Here is an 18,156-nt window from a genome sequence, read left to right as displayed (position 1 = left end):
TATCTATATAATTAATTTAGACATACCCTGTGTAATACAGAAATAAAGCAAATTAACATTTATGAATATATCGACTGAATTAAAAGGTGAGTAGATAGTTTTAATTAAGAAATTGTTTGTTAAAAATCATGAGTAAATGTAAAAGTACAAAGAACTGTTGAACAAAATTGTTAAAACTTATTTCAACTTCCAAGCTCAGTTTGATAATGAAACCTATACCATTTATATATATTGACCTTTGTTTAAAATGTCAGAAGATACTGAATAAAGATTTTCTACACATTCCTTATAAATAACATGGCTCTGTGATTTAAAACATTTAGGCTTTGCAAAATTCCTTATTTTGATTACGATTGTAAATTGTAGAAATTCTACTTAAATAATTCCTTGTGTTTTTAAAGAATGTGTAAGGGAAGTCTTGAGTCTTTTTCAACAGAAACTTCACACTGCCTCATAATTTTTATCACTTTAAAAGCTAACAATAAAAAAGCAAATGTGGTATGTCTTATTCAAATTAATAAAAAATTAATACATACTCATTATAAAATTCAGATATTACACGAAGATAATACTAAAGAAAATCAGAGTCTCTATAATCTACCCTTTCCTATCAGATATTTATTGTTAATGATAACAGTACATGGTCTTCTAAAATTTTCTCTGTGCTGCAGGGTCTACAAACAGCAAACCAAAACAGTCCTGTTGGTTCAAGCCCTCAGTCCTCATACAGCGTTAACCCATGTTTTTAAAATAGGTGCTTATTTAAAAGTCTTTTAAAACAAATTTTTCCTAGGATTCCAGTGGTGCATTTTATCAGTTTAATGAATTTTAGTTCAAAAGTTCCTTCTCAGGTGTACAAACTTTTTCAAACTGAAGAAAATTGATTATTATAATATCCTTAATAGAAACCTTTGTATTTGTTTATGTTTTCCTCTAAAAGTTAATGTTGGTGCTAAATAATATACTTTTTGGGTGGCAAGTAAAGAATCTAGGAAACAATTGAACATTCAAAAACTGAGAGCTGGTTTTAAAAAATTATATAGGAATTTTCAAGCAAATCCTTGTATAGTATCATACAGTTTCAGGTGCTTAATGTGCTTAGTGCTACTCCTAATTAAAAATTGCCTAACATTTATAAAATGAAAACATAAAGTAATTATTATGTTTATTCTTTATATTAAAAGAGTAATTAAAAATGTTGTTTTAAAAGATTGCTGTTTCTAATTTAAAATTGCCTAAACATTTATAAAATGAAAATATAAAGTAATTATTGCACTTATATATTCCTTATAATTAAAAGAGTAAATAAAAATGTCTTTTTCAAAGGATTTTCTTTTTAAAAAGAGATAAGGTTATAATCTTAACAGTGGTTCTCAACCAGAAATGATTTTGTTTCTCTGGGAACATTAGGTAATTCCTGGAGACATTTTTGATTATCACAGCTTAAGGGAGAAGGCAATGTTATTGGCATATAGTAGGTAGAAGATTGCCAGACATTGCTAGTACACCAGATAACCCCCTCATTACTTAAGAATTATCAGGCTCCAAAAGATTGATTACTCTTTTGCTCATAGAAGGTGAACATTGGATCACATCTTGGAAATCAAGTACATTTATTTGCTTACTTGCCCTTTTATTCCAGAATTGCTGATTAGTTTAGACATTGATTTTTTTTTTTTTCCTTAAATACCTTGAGGTACCCTGGATCCTGTGTTCAACTGAAAATCAGTTAGAAAATTAATATTTAGTGTCATGCTTAATTGCCTGTCTCCTTTGACATATTAATCTTTATTATTCATTTTATGTTTTTAGCAGTCATGGAATCCGCTCTCAAAGTTGTTAGGCTGGTTAACATATATTTACTGCAATACAGTTCTCTCTTTGAAAAATCTTTCCTAATACCTTTTGTCTTCCTTTGAAAATAGGATTGACAGCTTGCTGTTTCACTTACCGGATTAATTTGTTTCTTTAAATTCCTCCTGTCTACTACTCCCCAGTCCTCCCTCCGTCTTGTTAAAAAAAAACAAAAAACAAAAAAAAACCCTATAATATTCTTAATGGGCCTTTTTTTTTTTTTTTTTTGGTAATTTTTCTTGGAAACTAATTTTTAAGGCACTCAACTATATTTACACATTTGAGTTTGATTCATTATCATGAATCCAAACTTAAATTTAATGTTGTAGAATAAACTGTAGTGTTTTGGACCCTTTTGTGGGCTCTTTCATTTTGTAAAATAGCGAAAACTTCTGTAACATTAAAATAGTTTAAAATGATACCCTTCCTCGATGTGGTTTTTGTGTTCTAGGTTTGCATATCATCTCAGACAGTGGCAAATTGAAGGCACGGGCATTAGTAGTCATTTGAAAGCACTGAGTGACAAACAGTCCCTGCCGCTAAGGGTTGTTTGCCAGCCAGCTGGACTTCCTGATAAGGTAGTTACATAGTTTTAGTTTCCAAATTAATAACATTTCCCAGTTCAAATATATGTTCTTTTTGTATTTTTAAATTGGTTGCATCTCATGTTTCAGATGACTATTGAAATGTATCCTAGTGACCAGGTAGCAGATCTTAGGGCTGAAGTAACTCATTGGTATGAAAATTTACAGAAAGAACAAATAAATCAACAAGCTCAGCTTCAGGAGTTTGGTCAAAGCAGCCGAAAAGGAGAGTTTCCTGGTAAGTCCATCAGTTCAAATTTTTCTGTTTTCTAGGTTCTATCATATATTGACTTCAAACCTTTACTTCTTTAAATAAAGACTATGAGCCATGTTCATGACTCCTCCCCTCCCACCCTAGGTATGGTGCCATCAATTCTTAGGCAAGAGTTAATAGTTATCTTTTTCATTTTTTTTAAAAGATGTTATTTGCAAACACTTGTACTCATTATTCTCAAAAAAAAAAAATCTGCTTTTGTAGGTTATTTGATAAGCAGCATGGGAATTAATAAGTTTGTGTCCATACACCACCTAGAATCCAACTTTAAAAGTGAAAGTGTTAGTCACTTTAAGTAGTGTCTGACTCTTTGCAACTCCATGGACTGTAGCCTGCCAGGCTCCTCTGTCCTTGGGATTTTCCAGGCAAGAATACTGGAGTGGGTTGCTTCTCTAAGTACCCAGTTTTACTCAGTAGTTTTTTGGTTTTTTTTTTTTTTTTTGCTATTTTGATATATTTTTTGAAGCGTATGAAAACAATACATCATTGAGTTCCCACCTATGCATCTCTCCTTTCCTCAAAAAAAGTATCATATTAAGAAATTTTCATGTGAGCCTGAAAGGCGTATTTGATTACTCCCTTTTAGTGTCTTTACATAGCACATAAAATAGGGGCTATTCAGAGGAGCAACCAGAAAAGCTGTTACGTTTTACTTACAGGTTAAAGGTCTGAATGATAATAGGCTAAATACATATTTTAAAATGCCTACCTGGTAATGTCACTTTGATTGATAACATTAGTGGAAGAAAATCTTGAAGTTTTAAAAGCTTCTTTTTAAGACTTATAACCTGCCTGTGAGCAGATAATTCTTTTGTCTCTTTTAGTAAGGAGCCAACAGTTTTACTACACTGTGCTTAAGATGAAATCATAAGTACATTTTAAATATATCAGAAATCTTAAACTGTTTTTAAATAATTAGTGAGTATTCTTGATAGAGGAGTAGATGTTGAAAATCTCCCTTCTAATCCTATCTCTGAATCTCCCCATTTCCCTTCTCCTGAGGCAGATTTTCTTAGATATTTTTCAAGAGATAACAAGATATTTATTGACCCTTGAGTTATATGGGGGTTAGGGACACCAACCCTCTGCACAATCAAAAATCCATGTATAACTTATGATTGGCTCTTCATACCCACTGTTCTTTCATATCCATAGTTCTGCATCTGTGGATTCCATCAGCTGAGAATCAGGTAGTACTCTAGTATTTACTGTTGAAAAAAGCCTGCATATAAATGGATCTGCACAGTTCAAACCTTTGTTGTTCAGGTGTCAGCTGTGTACTTAAAACACAAGTATAGTAGCATTCAGTTTATACTCTTCTATCCCTTGTTCATTGTGCTTATTATCTTAGAGAACATTCCATATAGTTAAATATAGAAAGTTACCTCATTCTTTTCAAGATCTATATTGTCTGTAGTATGGTGGTACCATGATTTATTTTACCTATTCTCTATTAAGGGATATTTAAGTAGTTTCTTTTCTTTTGATTTTATAGTGTTATACAGAGTATTCTTAATACATACATTATCTCACAGGAGTTGGCTAAATATCTAGTTATGGAATTTTCAGATCAAAAAGTATATTTTTGTTACATTGCAATGTATATAAAGAGAGTATGAAATGAGTAATAATAAAATGAACCACCAGTGCACCTACCACCAAGAATAAGGGCTAGAACATTATTAGAAGCTAGTTGTGTGTCCCTCCCTGATATCATCATTTCCTCTTCCCCTTAACACTATCTTGATTTTTTTTTTAATATTCTTTATAGCTTTACCTCCAGTGTATCTTTTCCTAAAGGATGTATTTAGTTCTGTGAAACATAAGCACAGAGAAACTTGATGGATTAAGGAAAAGGGAGTATGTTCTTGTTAGGCAAAGGGTCACAGAAAATGCAAGCTAAAGAAGGTATACTTTCATCTCTTTAGTAAGAAGTGAAAGTGTTAGTCGCTCAGTCCTGTCTAACTCTTTGCAACCCCATGGACTGTAGCCTGCCAGGCTCCTCTGTCCATGGAATTCTCCAGGCAAGAATACTGGAGTGGGTAGCCATTCCCTTCTCTAGGGGAGCTTTCCAACCCAGGAATTGAATCCAGATCTCTTGCATTACAGGCAGATTCTTTACTATCTGGAGCGACCACGGAATCTGAAAAGATGTGTTATAAAGCCTCATCGAAGGTTATCAGTGGGAAAGTTCTCAAGTTTAGGTCTTGGCACAGTGAAGACATATCTTAGTGCTATGATGTTGAGAAGATGCTGAAATACTCAACAGAATAGTCTTTTCTTTTTCTGATCTTTTTATTCAAAATGAAATTTCTTCTTTTTGATGATAGGACTTGAAGGTTAGAGTAGAGACTTGACAGTCCGAGTAGAGATAAAGATTCTGGGCCCAGTTCACTTTTGCATTCCTTCCTTAGATAGAGAAAGTATTGTGAAAGTAGCAGAGATTTGGTCTTTTGGCCCTCAGGAATACGTTTTTCTAGTGACACTGATCCTATTGATTGTTTTCCACATCTGACTTACAGTAGTTGGCTCTCCGTTATCATCCTCCTTGTAATTTTTGTCTTTCTCATGTGTTGACTATTCTGTTTTCAATATCCCATACCTTCCTTATTGGTTCACTTTTTTTTATTTGACTGGAATATAGTGCAAATTATCCAGTAACTTCTTGAGAGATTCTTTGACTGATCGAAAATATATTTCTGATACTTTAAATGGTAATTTGGCTAAGTATAGAATTCTAGGTCAGAAATAATTTTGTTTCAGAATTTTAGAGATATTAATGCACTTCATGGTTCTGTTGCTGTTTCAAATCTTGAAGCCATATTGATTTCTGGTAGTTTTTATACATCCTGTTAATATTTTTTCCCCTTTTCCAGAGCTTATTGAACCTTCTTGTGCCTGTTTTACAATACTATGCCTGAGTATGGATCTATTTTCAGCAACTGTAATGGGTACTTTATATTCAGAGGTCCCTTTTAGTTTGGCAACTTGTATCTTTTAGTTTGGGGAAATTTTCTTGAGTTACTTTCTGTGTCTTGTTTTATCATTTCTTTCTAGAAATTCTTTACATGTTTCATTTCTTGGACTATTTCTAATTTATTTATCTTTTCTTCCCTATGTTTCATTTCTTTGAGTCTTAGCTTTCTTAGATATGTTTTCAACTTTATTTTGAAGTTTTTTTGAGTTTTTCATTTTTGCAGTGGTGCTTTTAATATCTGACATCTCTCTCTCTCTTTTTTTTGTCCTCAGCATACTCCTGATATCTTAACGTATTTTTTTGAGAATATTGATGTGTTTTCCCTTAATCATTGGATCTTTAAAAATCCAGAGTGACGGTGTGTGCATTTTAATTAGAATGCTTAGCTAATTACCAATTATTTTCTGTTAACTTTATCTCATCTTTTACCTTATACACACACACACACACCTCTGGCATTCTTCATTCCTTTTGTGTAGATTGAGAAATTTCCACTTATCTTTCTTCTTCTTTATAATAAATTTCGCTTAAAAATGTTTATATTGCAGATCTAGTAATTTTCTCAAGCTTTTATTGTTTGAATAAAAAGTTTGTTTTGCCTTCATTTTTGAAAGAAATTTTCACTGGATATAGATTTCTAGGTAAAGAAATTCTTTTCAGAACTTTGTAAAAGATTGCCAGTTATCATTTGGCTTGCAGAATTTCTGACTAAAAGTCTGTCATTTTTCTTATCTTATATACAGTATGTCTTTCTAACTGTGCTTGGTTTTAAATATGTTTCTTTAATGTTGATTTTCAGCAGTGAGATTATTAATGTGCCTTGTTATGTTCATGCAGTTTGGATTTAGTTCAGCTTCTTAGGCCTGTGTATTTGTAATATTTATCAAATTTGAAAAAGATTAGCAGTTATATGTTTTTAAGAAAAATTTACCCCCTTAGTCTCACCATAATTTCTGGACCTCTGATGAAGTTTAGCAGTGTTAGTGCCTCATAGATCACTGAGGCGCTGTTTTTCCTTTCCCTTTTCTCTTTCTTTTTGTTCTCTTTCTACCCCTTACGTCACTCTTCTCTTTTCCTTCTTTGTCAGGTGTTGATCTTGTTCCTCTGCCAAATCAGTGTAAATAAGATTATAGATTATAATTTTGTGTCTGCTTTAGGATTTATCTTTTTCAGGTCTTGATGGTTACTGTAAGTTCATTTGATTGCCAGCTTGCAAACCTGTATTATCTATTCCCTTTTTTCTCTGTCAGATAGTTGTAGAATTATAAAAATTTACTTCATTGCAGTTCCAGAGGCTTAAAATTAGATGAATGTTGTTTAACATAGCATCATAACCTAAGAATTTTTAAGATTTCTTGTTTCCTTTTCTTGTTCCTTCCTTGTTTGTTGTTTCCAATTTGTTGCATTAAGATATTGAATTTTTAAAAGATAGCAAATTTTTTTCAGAACTGTTAAGGAATAAGCAGTTCTTAGGTTAAAAATCCTCTTAAAAGTAGTGGAAGATAGAAAGCTGCTCAGTTAACGCTAAAAACCAATTTATCAATTATAATTAAAGGGTGTACGCAATGTATAAGCCTAACTCACATATCAAATAGAAACCTGAATCCTAAGTAAAGTACTAGCCATCTTAGTTGTATTTTGGAATGAAGTCATGCATGCTTGGGGTATTTAGAAGGAAAGAGGAAGCAAATCAACTCCATATTATCTTAGCAATCCAACACAACCAAGGATATTTTATCAACTGTTGTAAAAAGATCAAGTTATGGATTGTATTAGATTATCACAATAACATAGAAATTTAATAAAAATCTACCAAAGTATTAAAGGTTTAGTATAGAATTTCTGTTCCATGTAGTAGCTCATGTTTTTCTTAAGCATTTACTTTCTGCTAAATAACTGATTTAGATAAAACAGTATCAGAAGAAGGAACTCAGTGATGATTTGCAAGTCATATGATGATAAATAGGAAGCTAAAGATATTAAGTACTTTGAAACAATTTTTTAAACATTATTTAGGGTACTTTTTTTTTTTTTTTTTTGTCATGTGGCTTGTGGAATCTCCCCAAACAGGAATTGAACCCAGGGCCACAGCGGTGAAAACACTGGATCCTAGCCACTAGACTGCTAGGAAAGTCCTTAGTTAGGGTACTCTTCATTACTGTGTTTGTGTAATATATGAGAATAAAACTTTCTGAGATATGTGAATGAACACCTGAATAAGTGATTATACCTAGCATTTCTATGTATAAAATATTGTAGAGATGCTAAGTTAATTTCTTTCTTAATATATTTTACTTAAATCTGAATGAAGTTTTACTTTAAATTGGATGAAACTACTCTGAATAATAAACTGTGTGAAGAAACAAAACAGTATTATAAGTTCTGAGAGGTTAAAAGGATAATAGATGAATTTTAATATTAGCTAATATACATTTAAAAACTACAACATTATGATCTCTTGAAGAGTTGTGAAATAAATCACAATAGGTAACAAAGAAATATTCTTTGGGCAGAAAGAAAAACTCTGTTTCTTTCTAATAATCAGGATGAATTTAAAGTCTTTTTTTACACACACATGCGTGTGCACACACCCAATACACTATAGGAATATTCAGAAGATACAGGATTGAATATTCATCAAACCACTGGGAGGACCAGGGTTTCTAGGTTAAGAAATGGCAAGAAGGCTAAGAATCTTAGATTTAGCTACACAACAATTAGCAATTGTGCTGCACAGCAGTTATACTTAAGGAAAATAATTGAAATGAATCTTACTAGAGGAACCCACTTTCCTTACCAGAAATATTTTCTGATAGAATTTTCTGGAGTGGAAGGAAAATGTTGTATGTCATTATGGAAAGCAGTAGTCCTGCTTCATTCATTACTGAAAGTAGTTGTTTTTACGCCTATCCAGTGGACTTTTCCTACATTAAGTTAATAAAATTTAATAATACTTAAGTTTATTCATCAGCTGTTTCATCATTTTACTTAATTTTCTTCCTCTATCAAGCATTTTCTTTAAAATTTTTTTCATGGATTAAACAGTAATTTGAATACCTGCTGTTCTAATGTTGGGAATACATACATGCTTTGTGGAACTTATTATTATTTTTTTTTAATGAGAGACAAATATCAGATACTAATAAGTGCTATAAAAAATGATAAAGCAGAGTAAGGGGTTAAGAGTGAGATGCAGCTCTTTAGATTTAGGATGAAGGCCTTTTAGAGCTCACATTTTGTGAAAAACTTGAATTGTGGAAATGATCCGTATGAATTTCTGGGGTGGAGCAGACCTTGAGATGGGAACATACTGGTGCTTTAAAGAAAAAACATGCTTGGGCAACTAAAGCATATTTTGGTATGGATGATGGTGGGAAATGGAGATGTAGGCAGCAAAGAGGACTTATGCATTCTAGAAATGAATTGTCTCAGTCTATTGAGGTCATTGAATTTACTGTAATGTAGAATGTTGTAGCTCATCTTTTTTCATTTCATGCCAGAACTTTATGTGTGTCCTATATTCTATTTTATTTTGTTTTGTTGGGTAATAATTGGGAAGAGAGAACTGGATCATTTTAAATACATGCTGATTACTTGTGAACTAAAGCATTAATGAATCTGGGTCTCACATATTACTGAGGGGAAATGCTGTAGGTTCTCAGAAAGCTCTGTAGTGTTTTTTTAATTGTAAATTTTTCATATTATTAAGCAAGCAGAAATTGATCTAATTAGACTGGTGCTAAAGGAGGACTTTCTTAGAATTTCTAACTGCCTAAGGCTAACCTCGGACAATAGCAAATTATGCAGGAAGCATGCTTAGCACCATTTCCACTTTGCTCAAGAATTATATTTAAGCTTAATGTTCAGTGGAATTAATTGCTATAACCATGTATTCATGTTGGCAGATAAATTAACTTTTACAAAAAGTTGACTTTCATTTTCTGCTGTTTTTTAAGGAGGCCTTATGGGACCTGTCAGGATGATTTCTTCTGGACATGAATTAACAACAGATTATGATGAAAAAGCACTTCATGAGCTTGGTTTTAAGGATATGCAGGTAAACATAAATGTGGTTTGAGTTTTAATTATCTTTTGACTTACAGTCAGTAGTTGTTTAGTTGAGGTATGGTTCAAAATCAGTCTTAACTTTTGTTAAAATTGTAAGGGAAGTTATTTTCTACATCACAGATTTATTAAACCAAAAACTTAATATGTCTGACTATATGTTGATTTTTTTTTCCTCCCCTGTTGCTCCTGTTTTTATAGATGGTATTCGTATCTCTGGGTGCACCAAGGAGAGAACGGAAAGGGGAAGGTGTTCAGCTGCCAGCATCTTGCCTACCACCCCCTCAAAAGGACAACATTCCAATGCTTTTGCTCTTACAAGAACCTCATTTAACTACTCTTTTTGATTTATTAGAGATGCTCGCATCATTTAAACCACCCTCAGGAAAAATGGCAGTCGAAGATAGTGAGGTGACTATATCATTTTATTTTCACAAAATCTTGTTTTGTCTTTGTTGAGTGGAAAACAATGCTCTCAGTAATCTCTTAAATGTCAGTAAAACCAAAGAATCCATTTATTAATTCATTAAGTATTTAAGTGCCTAATATCCCAGGCATGTTGTTTTAAGTACTATTATACAAGGATTAAAACAGACACAGTTTCAGCCTTCATTGAGTCCAGTGGGGAAGATGGATAATTGCCATGCCTAACAGTTTCAAGTAAACTAACAGATAAACAGTTTTAGGTAGACATAGTTGTCATGACTTGACATTAGAGACTGGTGATAGACAAAACCCATGAAATTAAAAGATGTTTGCTCCTTGGAAGAAGAGCTATGACAAACCTAGTTAGCACATTAAAAAGCAGAGACATCACTTTGCCAACAAATGTCCATATAGTCAAAGTACGGTTTTTCCAGTAGTCATGTGTGGGTGTGAGAGTTGGACCATAAAGAAGGCTGAGCACTGAAGACTTGATGCTTTGGAACTGTGGCACTGGAGAAGAGTCTTGAGAGTCTCTCGGACAGCAAGGAGATCAAACCTAAAGTCAAGGAGTCAATCCTAAAGGAAATGAACCCTGGATATTCATTGGAAGGACTGATATTGAAGCTCTGGTACTTTGGCCACCTGATGTGAAGAGCCAACTGATTGGAAAAGACCCTGATGTTGGGAAAGATTGAGGGCAGGAGGAGAAGTGGGCAGCCGAGGATGAGGTGGTTGATTGACATCACTGTCTCAGTGAACATGAGTTTTGGCAGACTCTGGAAGATTGTGGAGGATGGGGAAGCCTGGTGTGTTGCATCCCATGGGGGTCACACAAGTCTGACACGACTGAGCAACTGAACAACAACATTTATATATTATTAATGTTTGGTCAAGGAAGGTTTCTCTGAGGGAGACCATATAAACTTCAGCTTTCAAGATGAAAAGGAGGCTACTAAATGAAGAGAATGAAGAATAATTTGGATATAGAGTAGACTGATTCCTGAAGCCCTTGATAATAAGGAGTTAGGCAGGTCTGGGAATTGTTTGGGAGCCAGTAAGTAGAGTGAGGAGGGTAGTGGGAGAGTGAAATGAGGGAAATGAAATGAAAAGGTAAACAGCTAAGCTGGCCTTTGCAAGCTGTTTCCAGTTCACTCAAAATGGAAGCATTGGAATGATGTTTTGTTTTGTTTTCAAATTTTATTAATTTATTTATCTATATTTATTTATTTAGAGTCTTTGTTGGTGAGCATGGGCTTTCTCTAGTTGCAGCAAGCAACTGGGCTGATCCCTTGTTACAGCGCATGGGCTTCTCATTTCAGTGACTTCTTTTTTTGTGCAGCTTGGGCTCTTAGGGCCTTGGGCTTCAGTAGTTTTGATACACAAGCTTATTCACCCTGAGGCATGTGGAATCTTCCCGGACCAGGGATGGAACCCATATCCCTTGCATTGGCAGGAGGATTGTTAATCACTGGCCCACCAGGGAAGTCCACCACTGAAGTATTTTAATCAGAGGGAGAGACATATATCTTAATTTTCCTTTTAAAGGTAATAGGTTTGTTTGACAGGGATAGAAAAAACAATAAGGAACCTCATGTACTAGCATGGAAGTAGTACACGGAGGAAGAATTGACTTTATTTGGTTAGAAACCAACACAATACTGTAAAGCAATTATCCTTCAATAAAAAATAAATAATTAAAAAAAGTTGACTTTGAATACCATCTTTTTAGTGCTAACTCTCAAACTCATTTCTCCGGACCAAACCTCTTCTCTTGAGTTCCAAACTTAAACATTCAGTTGCTTACTTAACACTTGCACTTGATGTCCCACAGGCATCCATTCTCCTTCATTGAAATGGAATCTACCCAGTTCCTCAAGTCAGAAACCTGGACTCCATCTCTTCTTATCTTGTTCCTGAAGCCGAGTCTGTCCCTCCTCCTGATCCCGTCTGCCACACCTGATGTTTTGACCTGTTGTCCTCTTAATTTATTTTCACTGCCACCATTCTATTTCAGGGGACCATCTTTCTTGGAAGAATCATCATTTTGAGATTGGCAGACTGGTGCCTTTATGACTTTTCTATGTTAGGCTAACAGAGTTCTTTGCTAAGAATGTTAAGTGGCTTCTTTCTACATTTCCACGATGTATTTGCTCATGAATTACCAAATTGAGTCATCTGTTCCCCATAACCTGGTTTCTTTTGTGGTGGCACACTCTTAAATTCCCAAGAAATCCCCTTTTTATTCAACCAGAATAATCTTGATAATAATAGATGTCGTAAACCTCCATTTCCTCACCTTTAAATTTTATGCCATACTTAATAACCTTTTACTTCATGTCAGTGTTGTATGGCTAGTTTAAGAGTAAAAGATAAGTATAAGAACTTCCTGATTTTTTGAGGAGGGTGCTAGTAATCTATGAAGTGTGTTATGGGAGCATAAAGGAGGAAACAAAAATTTGAAAAACTGGGAGTGTGATTATGATGTAATTCAAATATAAGGACAGAAAGACAGATTGTAACCCATACTACAAAAGACCTTAAGAGGTTTTATTTGTATTAAAATGGATTGTTATTATCATGGAAGATTTTAAAGCAACAAAAAGTCACAGTTCAGATGTTAGTTTGGAGGATTATGTTAAGAGAAAACAGACCAGAGGTCGGCATACCAGTTAGTAGCCCATTGTAATTCACCATGTGAGGCCTAAACCAGAGAGAAAACATTCGTTTTGGACAGATAAATTATTGAACATCATGACCAGTATGCAGTTGATGGTGTGGAGTTTCTTTGTTGTACTAGACTGGTTCAGTCTTGAAGACGATTACCAAAAACATAATGGATCTTGACTATGTATGACATTGTGTGGCCTTCTAGTCACAATGTAGATCATAGTCATGTACACTTGGAAGATTTTTATTTTCCTCTCTAGATCATCTGCTGCAGAGTTCAGTCCCTTCCTTGTTTCCCTCCCTCTCCCCTTCCTTCTCTTTTTCAAACTGGGTATTTACAAAGGAATGAATTCTATTTTACCGAAGACCTGTCAGTGCCTTGTCTTCAACTAAACTAACAGTATTAACGTGGGTTGCTTCTCTTTTTTCATTAGGTCTGTGTAAAGCAAAGTTTATCTTGAAATTTCATCTCTAAAATTCTCTTACCTTCAAAGTACATTAGCTTTATGCCATTATACAGAAAGAACTGGATTTTTATTTTTTGTAGATGTGTAAGGATATTCCTTTGGCATCTCTTAGGCTTGGTGAATACCTCAAAATCATTATGTGACAGCAGCTAGTAGTAGAATAATGAGTACAAACTCATACTCTGGAAAATTCCAAAACCGTATATTTTAGCTTTCATTGCTTGTTTACCTCTTAGGGTTGTTCTTTAATTAAGAAACAAAACCAAAACACAAAACCCCCAAAACTTGCCTATTTCTTACATTGTGGTTTTTGTTCAGTTACTAAGTCGTGTCCGACTCTTTTTTTTAATACTTTTTGCAATATTGTTTAGCGTACTGTTATCTCGTACCTTAGATAATTCAAATTTAACAAGTGATAATGGAAAAAAGTAGGTTCTTTAAAAGTGTTTGCTTTTCTTTTATCTCTGCTTGAAATATAAGATATGAATTAGGAACATAAGAGAAATAGGTGTACTCTTTCCCCAAATAGAAGGTCAGGGATTTAATTAACCAGCTTTTTGTCATTCTTGGAATAGTGGTCTGCAAAGAGGAGATAGGTGATAGTCTGATTGAAATTTATTTGGATGATTTCATAAAATATTTTCACTTCTGTTTGAAAAGTTTTTCTGAGGAAAGTGGCCAGAGTTGCAGGTCACTTTTTCCTAGAAAAGCGTTCAGTAACAAGTTGAAAAACCACTGCTTTGACATAACTAACTTTACTGTGTAAAAAATGGTTTATTCTCACTTTAAAGTAAGATTTTAATATTATCAAACTTGATAGTGATTTGATGCAGATTGAAATTGTTTAGATTAATTAAAAAACTGATCTGTTTTGATAAGCAGTTATTCTTATTTTTGTAGAGCTTAAGATGTGAAGAACTTCATCTTCACGCAGAAAACCTTTCCAGGCGTGTATGGGAGCTACTGATGCTTCTTCCTACATGTCCTAACATGTTGATGGCATTCCAGAATATCTCAGATGAACAGGTAAGTTCACAAAATATTTTTACTTCCCTGGAGGATGATACAGTTTACATTTCTACTGGTAGTATATGAGATTGGTTGTTAACCTGTAACCTCAGTAAAATTTTGCCCATTTAATAGGTTAAAAAGTGCCACTTCATTTTAAAGTTCATATATTTAATTATTAGTGAGCTTGCGTAATATGGGCTATATATAAGGCAAGAATGGTCTCTAAAGTTATCTCTGTAAACAGTAAATTTGCCTTTATATTAGTGTTTTTTCATATTACTGTATGTTCTGAATATTGCTTTGTTTTTGACAACAAAAAGTAACGTTTAGAGAAAATACACCAAGGTTTAATGATATTTGCATCAGTGCTTATTTTGGTCGCTTATACATGACAACTGGTAGAAATAGAGAAAAAGGGAGGCAAAGAAATTTATATTAATATTTCCAGAGGCATGACCTCACATGTATTAAGTATTAATGTATCTTTGTAAAGATGTCTAATTCAGAACAGAACACCTATTGAATTAGTTCTGAATTAGTTCAATAGGTGTTCTGTTGGTACTTGCACTAAGTAACCCCTTATTATGTAACTTTTAAAAATAATCTTTAATTTTAACAGACATCTTTACAAAGATATATTAATACATGTGAGGTCATGCCTCTGGAAATATTAATACATGTTAAATTTTTCAGGGCTTCCCTGGTGGCTCAGACGGTAAAGCGTCTGCCTGCAATGCGGGAGACCCGGGTTTGATCCCCTGGTTGGGAAGATCCCCTGGAGAAGGAAATGGCAACCCACTCCAGTACTCTTGCCTGAAAAATTCCATGGACTGAGGAGCCTGATGGGCTACAGTCCATGGGGTTGCAAAGAGTCGGACACGACTGAGCAACTTCACTTTAGGTGATTCTTTACGTGATTTTAAGGCATTCACTTTGAAGAAATTGGGCCTAGAAAATGGGAGTTGACTCATTGTAGCTCTGTAAATAACATTGTCCAGCGTGCACACTAAGTGTGAATAGCACTTATAAATTGAGAGTAGAATAATATTTTAAAGTTTGTGTGTTTGTATATGACTTTTTAAATGGGTAGGTGTCACATAAATATTATATACACACTGTACTACTGTATCCTTAAAAGTTGACACATTCAGTTAGGCTGTGTGTTTTTTATTCAGAAGATGGTAAATTACCTCAACTGTTTTGGAGGATAACAGATATATTTTTTTCCTATGCTGCTATTATATATTAATTTTAGCAAAATTTAAGGAATAATTGGTATTTTAAGCATATGGTTAGTTCCAATTATATATTGCCCTTCGTATATGTAATATTTGAGTTTTTATATATAGTGTCAGTTTCTTTAGTCTTCACCATCCCGCCCCGCCCCTGGGTTTGGGGAGGAGGTGTGGTTCTCTTAGTAAGTTGGTTTGAGAAACCTTTTTTCTTTTTTTAATTTAAGAGCAATGATGGACTTAATTGGAAAGAACTGCTCAAAATTAAAAGTGCTCACAAGCTGTTATATGCCCTGGAAATTATTGAAGCACTGGGAAAACCTAACAGAAGAATAAGGAGAGAGTCAACGGTGACTGCATTTCCATTATTATCATCAAATGCTTGTTTTCTCTCTGGAGCAAAATTCCAGAGTACATTATCTTTTAATCCTCCTGCCACCCTTCCTTATTTATTTTTGCCATTCCCACAGGGAAGTTATAGTGATCTCTATCCAGATTCAGATGATTCAAGTGAGGATCAAGTGGAAAACAGTAAAAATTCCTGGAGTTGCAAGGTTTGATTATACATGTTTTACAGTGTCTTGGTAAAAATAATTGATCTCGTGTACCAAAAGTAGGTACCATAATTATTGTTTTAAAGTAACGTACCATTTAAATAAAGCATGATTTTTAAATTATATATTACTTTAATCACATTAATAAACTGAGATTATTTAAGGCCTTGGTGCTTCTGTTTTTAGCACTTTTTTTTCCTTCATTAGAGTACTGTGTTAGGACATCCCAGTGCCTGAAATTAAATGGTTAATGGAATACAAAGTATGTATATAGATTTTTGTAAGAATCTTTTCAAAAAATTCTTGAAAATTAGCTGTTGTTACTTTATTGTATACAAGTTATATTGGTTATTTAAGCCAAAGAATAATTTCCTAAATGAAAGATATATAGTATTTTACTTACACACACAGACATAAACACACATCCAGTCACTGAATTAAAAAGCAGATTTTACTGCATTATGTAGCTGCTTTCCTCTTACCATACTCTTGCAATTGCTTACAGTTTGTTGCTGCTGGAGGACTTCAACAGTTGTTAGAAATTTTTAATTCTGGAATTCTAGAGCCAAAAGAGCAGGAATCCTGGACTGTGGTAAGTGAAAATTCACCCTTTCAACCAGTTACAGTAGCTGATTGCCACTTCTATAAGCCAAATCCATGAACCACTTGCAAATGTAACTTTTCCTGCAAACTTTATTGTAGTAAAGGAGGGTGGAGTACAGTAGAAATAAATTTAAGGAAAAATAAGGAATCTGGTGAGCTAATTATTCAGTAAGAGTTCTCAGTGTCAACTCTGTACAAATTTTCAGTGCTAATATTAATGGTGCTGAACTATAATTCATGAACATTTTTTCTTTAGCTTGGTAAGTTATATATTAATGTTTATATAGTCTTAAAATTTGGGATGGTTTTGAAGAAAAACTTGGTTTATGTCTTTAGTTTTTTGAAAATATTCTTTGTTTTGTTTTGACCGTTTTTTCCTTTAAGCAGCACTACTCAAAAATATATTTCCAGACCATTTGTGACTGGTCTGCAATGAAATAGGTACAGAATTTGAGAGTAAGCCTTTAGAAATTTTTATAGCAGTTGGACATTGATACAGTATTTTTTAATAGTATTTTACAAAATTATTGATCTTTAACAAAATGGAAGTTTTAGGAAATAGTACTTACTGCTGTTAACTTGAAGAAGCACTGTCCTATAATATTAGGAAAATAAAATTGCTTACTTGTGGAATATTTTAAAATTCATAATGATGGACCAAATTCTGTAATCTAGTTTTGTCTGAAATGGAAGGTATGCTCGTTTCCTGACCTCCAGCAAAGCAGAATAGCATTATAAAACATTGCATTCAAAAATTAATTTCTTAGTACTTGTTTTTTAGAATTACTTTAGAGTCCAGGAGTCAGATGTTCTTGATTTATTATTGAGTGCTGCTGCATCCAGTATATTAAAAAATATATACTTTTTAAGACAGGTATTGCTATCTGTTAAGATTTTGTTAATCTTACCATTGGTTTCAATACTTCTTTGCCATTTTTATTTTACATATTTTGCTACAGATATTTTCCTTCTTAGAATAAATACCTCTGCAATAGTAATTGTTGTTTTTTGACTTTTAAAACTCGGATGTCTTTTGTTGTGTTTTATTGTTGTGTTTTAGTTTTCTCACTACTCTTTCAGAATTATAAGGTGCCTTTTAGTTCTCAGACAAAGTGAGAGAATTTAAAAATTTTAGAATAGTTATATGTTGTTCATAGGACTTTTGCTTAAAAACTTATGTGTTTTCTTTGAATAAAGTTTACAGGTAATCATGTGCTAAAGATTTTCTCTGTTTTGCTTTAAAATTATGGATACTTTTATGAAGTATTAAGAAAAATTTACTACCATATGGCACACATTGTAGCTTCGCAACGCTTGAGATGGCTAGTTTGCCTGAGACATAAATTGCTTTCAGATTGACTGAGATCCACTATTCATAATGTATCTCTCAATATATTAAAGAACACTGTGAATAGTCTTACGATTCACAAACTAAATTTTCA

General features: G+C 33.4%; 1 protein-coding gene across 5 annotated transcripts in view; it reads left to right on the top strand.

Moving 5' to 3' along the window:
- USP34 (ubiquitin specific peptidase 34) overlaps positions 1-18,156 on the top strand; it is a 240,901-nt gene that overhangs the window by 139,547 nt on the left and 83,198 nt on the right. For all 5 annotated transcript variants that reach the window (XR_009739441.1, XM_061432737.1, XM_061432739.1 and 2 more), the window contains exons 26-33: positions 2,306-2,432; positions 2,529-2,676; positions 9,646-9,746; positions 9,956-10,165; positions 14,215-14,340; positions 15,785-15,907; positions 16,028-16,111; positions 16,617-16,703. Coding sequence is in view for 4 of the 5 variants with exons in the window: in XM_061432737.1 (XP_061288721.1) it covers positions 2,306-2,432; positions 2,529-2,676; positions 9,646-9,746; positions 9,956-10,165; positions 14,215-14,340; positions 15,785-15,907; positions 16,028-16,111; positions 16,617-16,703 (1,006 nt within the window). In the remaining variant the exon portion in view is untranslated. The remainder of the gene's footprint in view (positions 1-2,305; positions 2,433-2,528; positions 2,677-9,645; positions 9,747-9,955; positions 10,166-14,214; positions 14,341-15,784; positions 15,908-16,027; positions 16,112-16,616; positions 16,704-18,156) is intronic.

Source organism: Bos javanicus, chromosome 11 (genome assembly GCF_032452875.1).
Source record: "Bos javanicus breed banteng chromosome 11, ARS-OSU_banteng_1.0, whole genome shotgun sequence".
Classification (NCBI taxonomy): Eukaryota; Metazoa; Chordata; class Mammalia; order Artiodactyla; family Bovidae; genus Bos; species Bos javanicus.
Note: the sequence above shows the minus strand (reverse complement) of the source record. Positions and strands in the feature narration are given on the sequence as shown.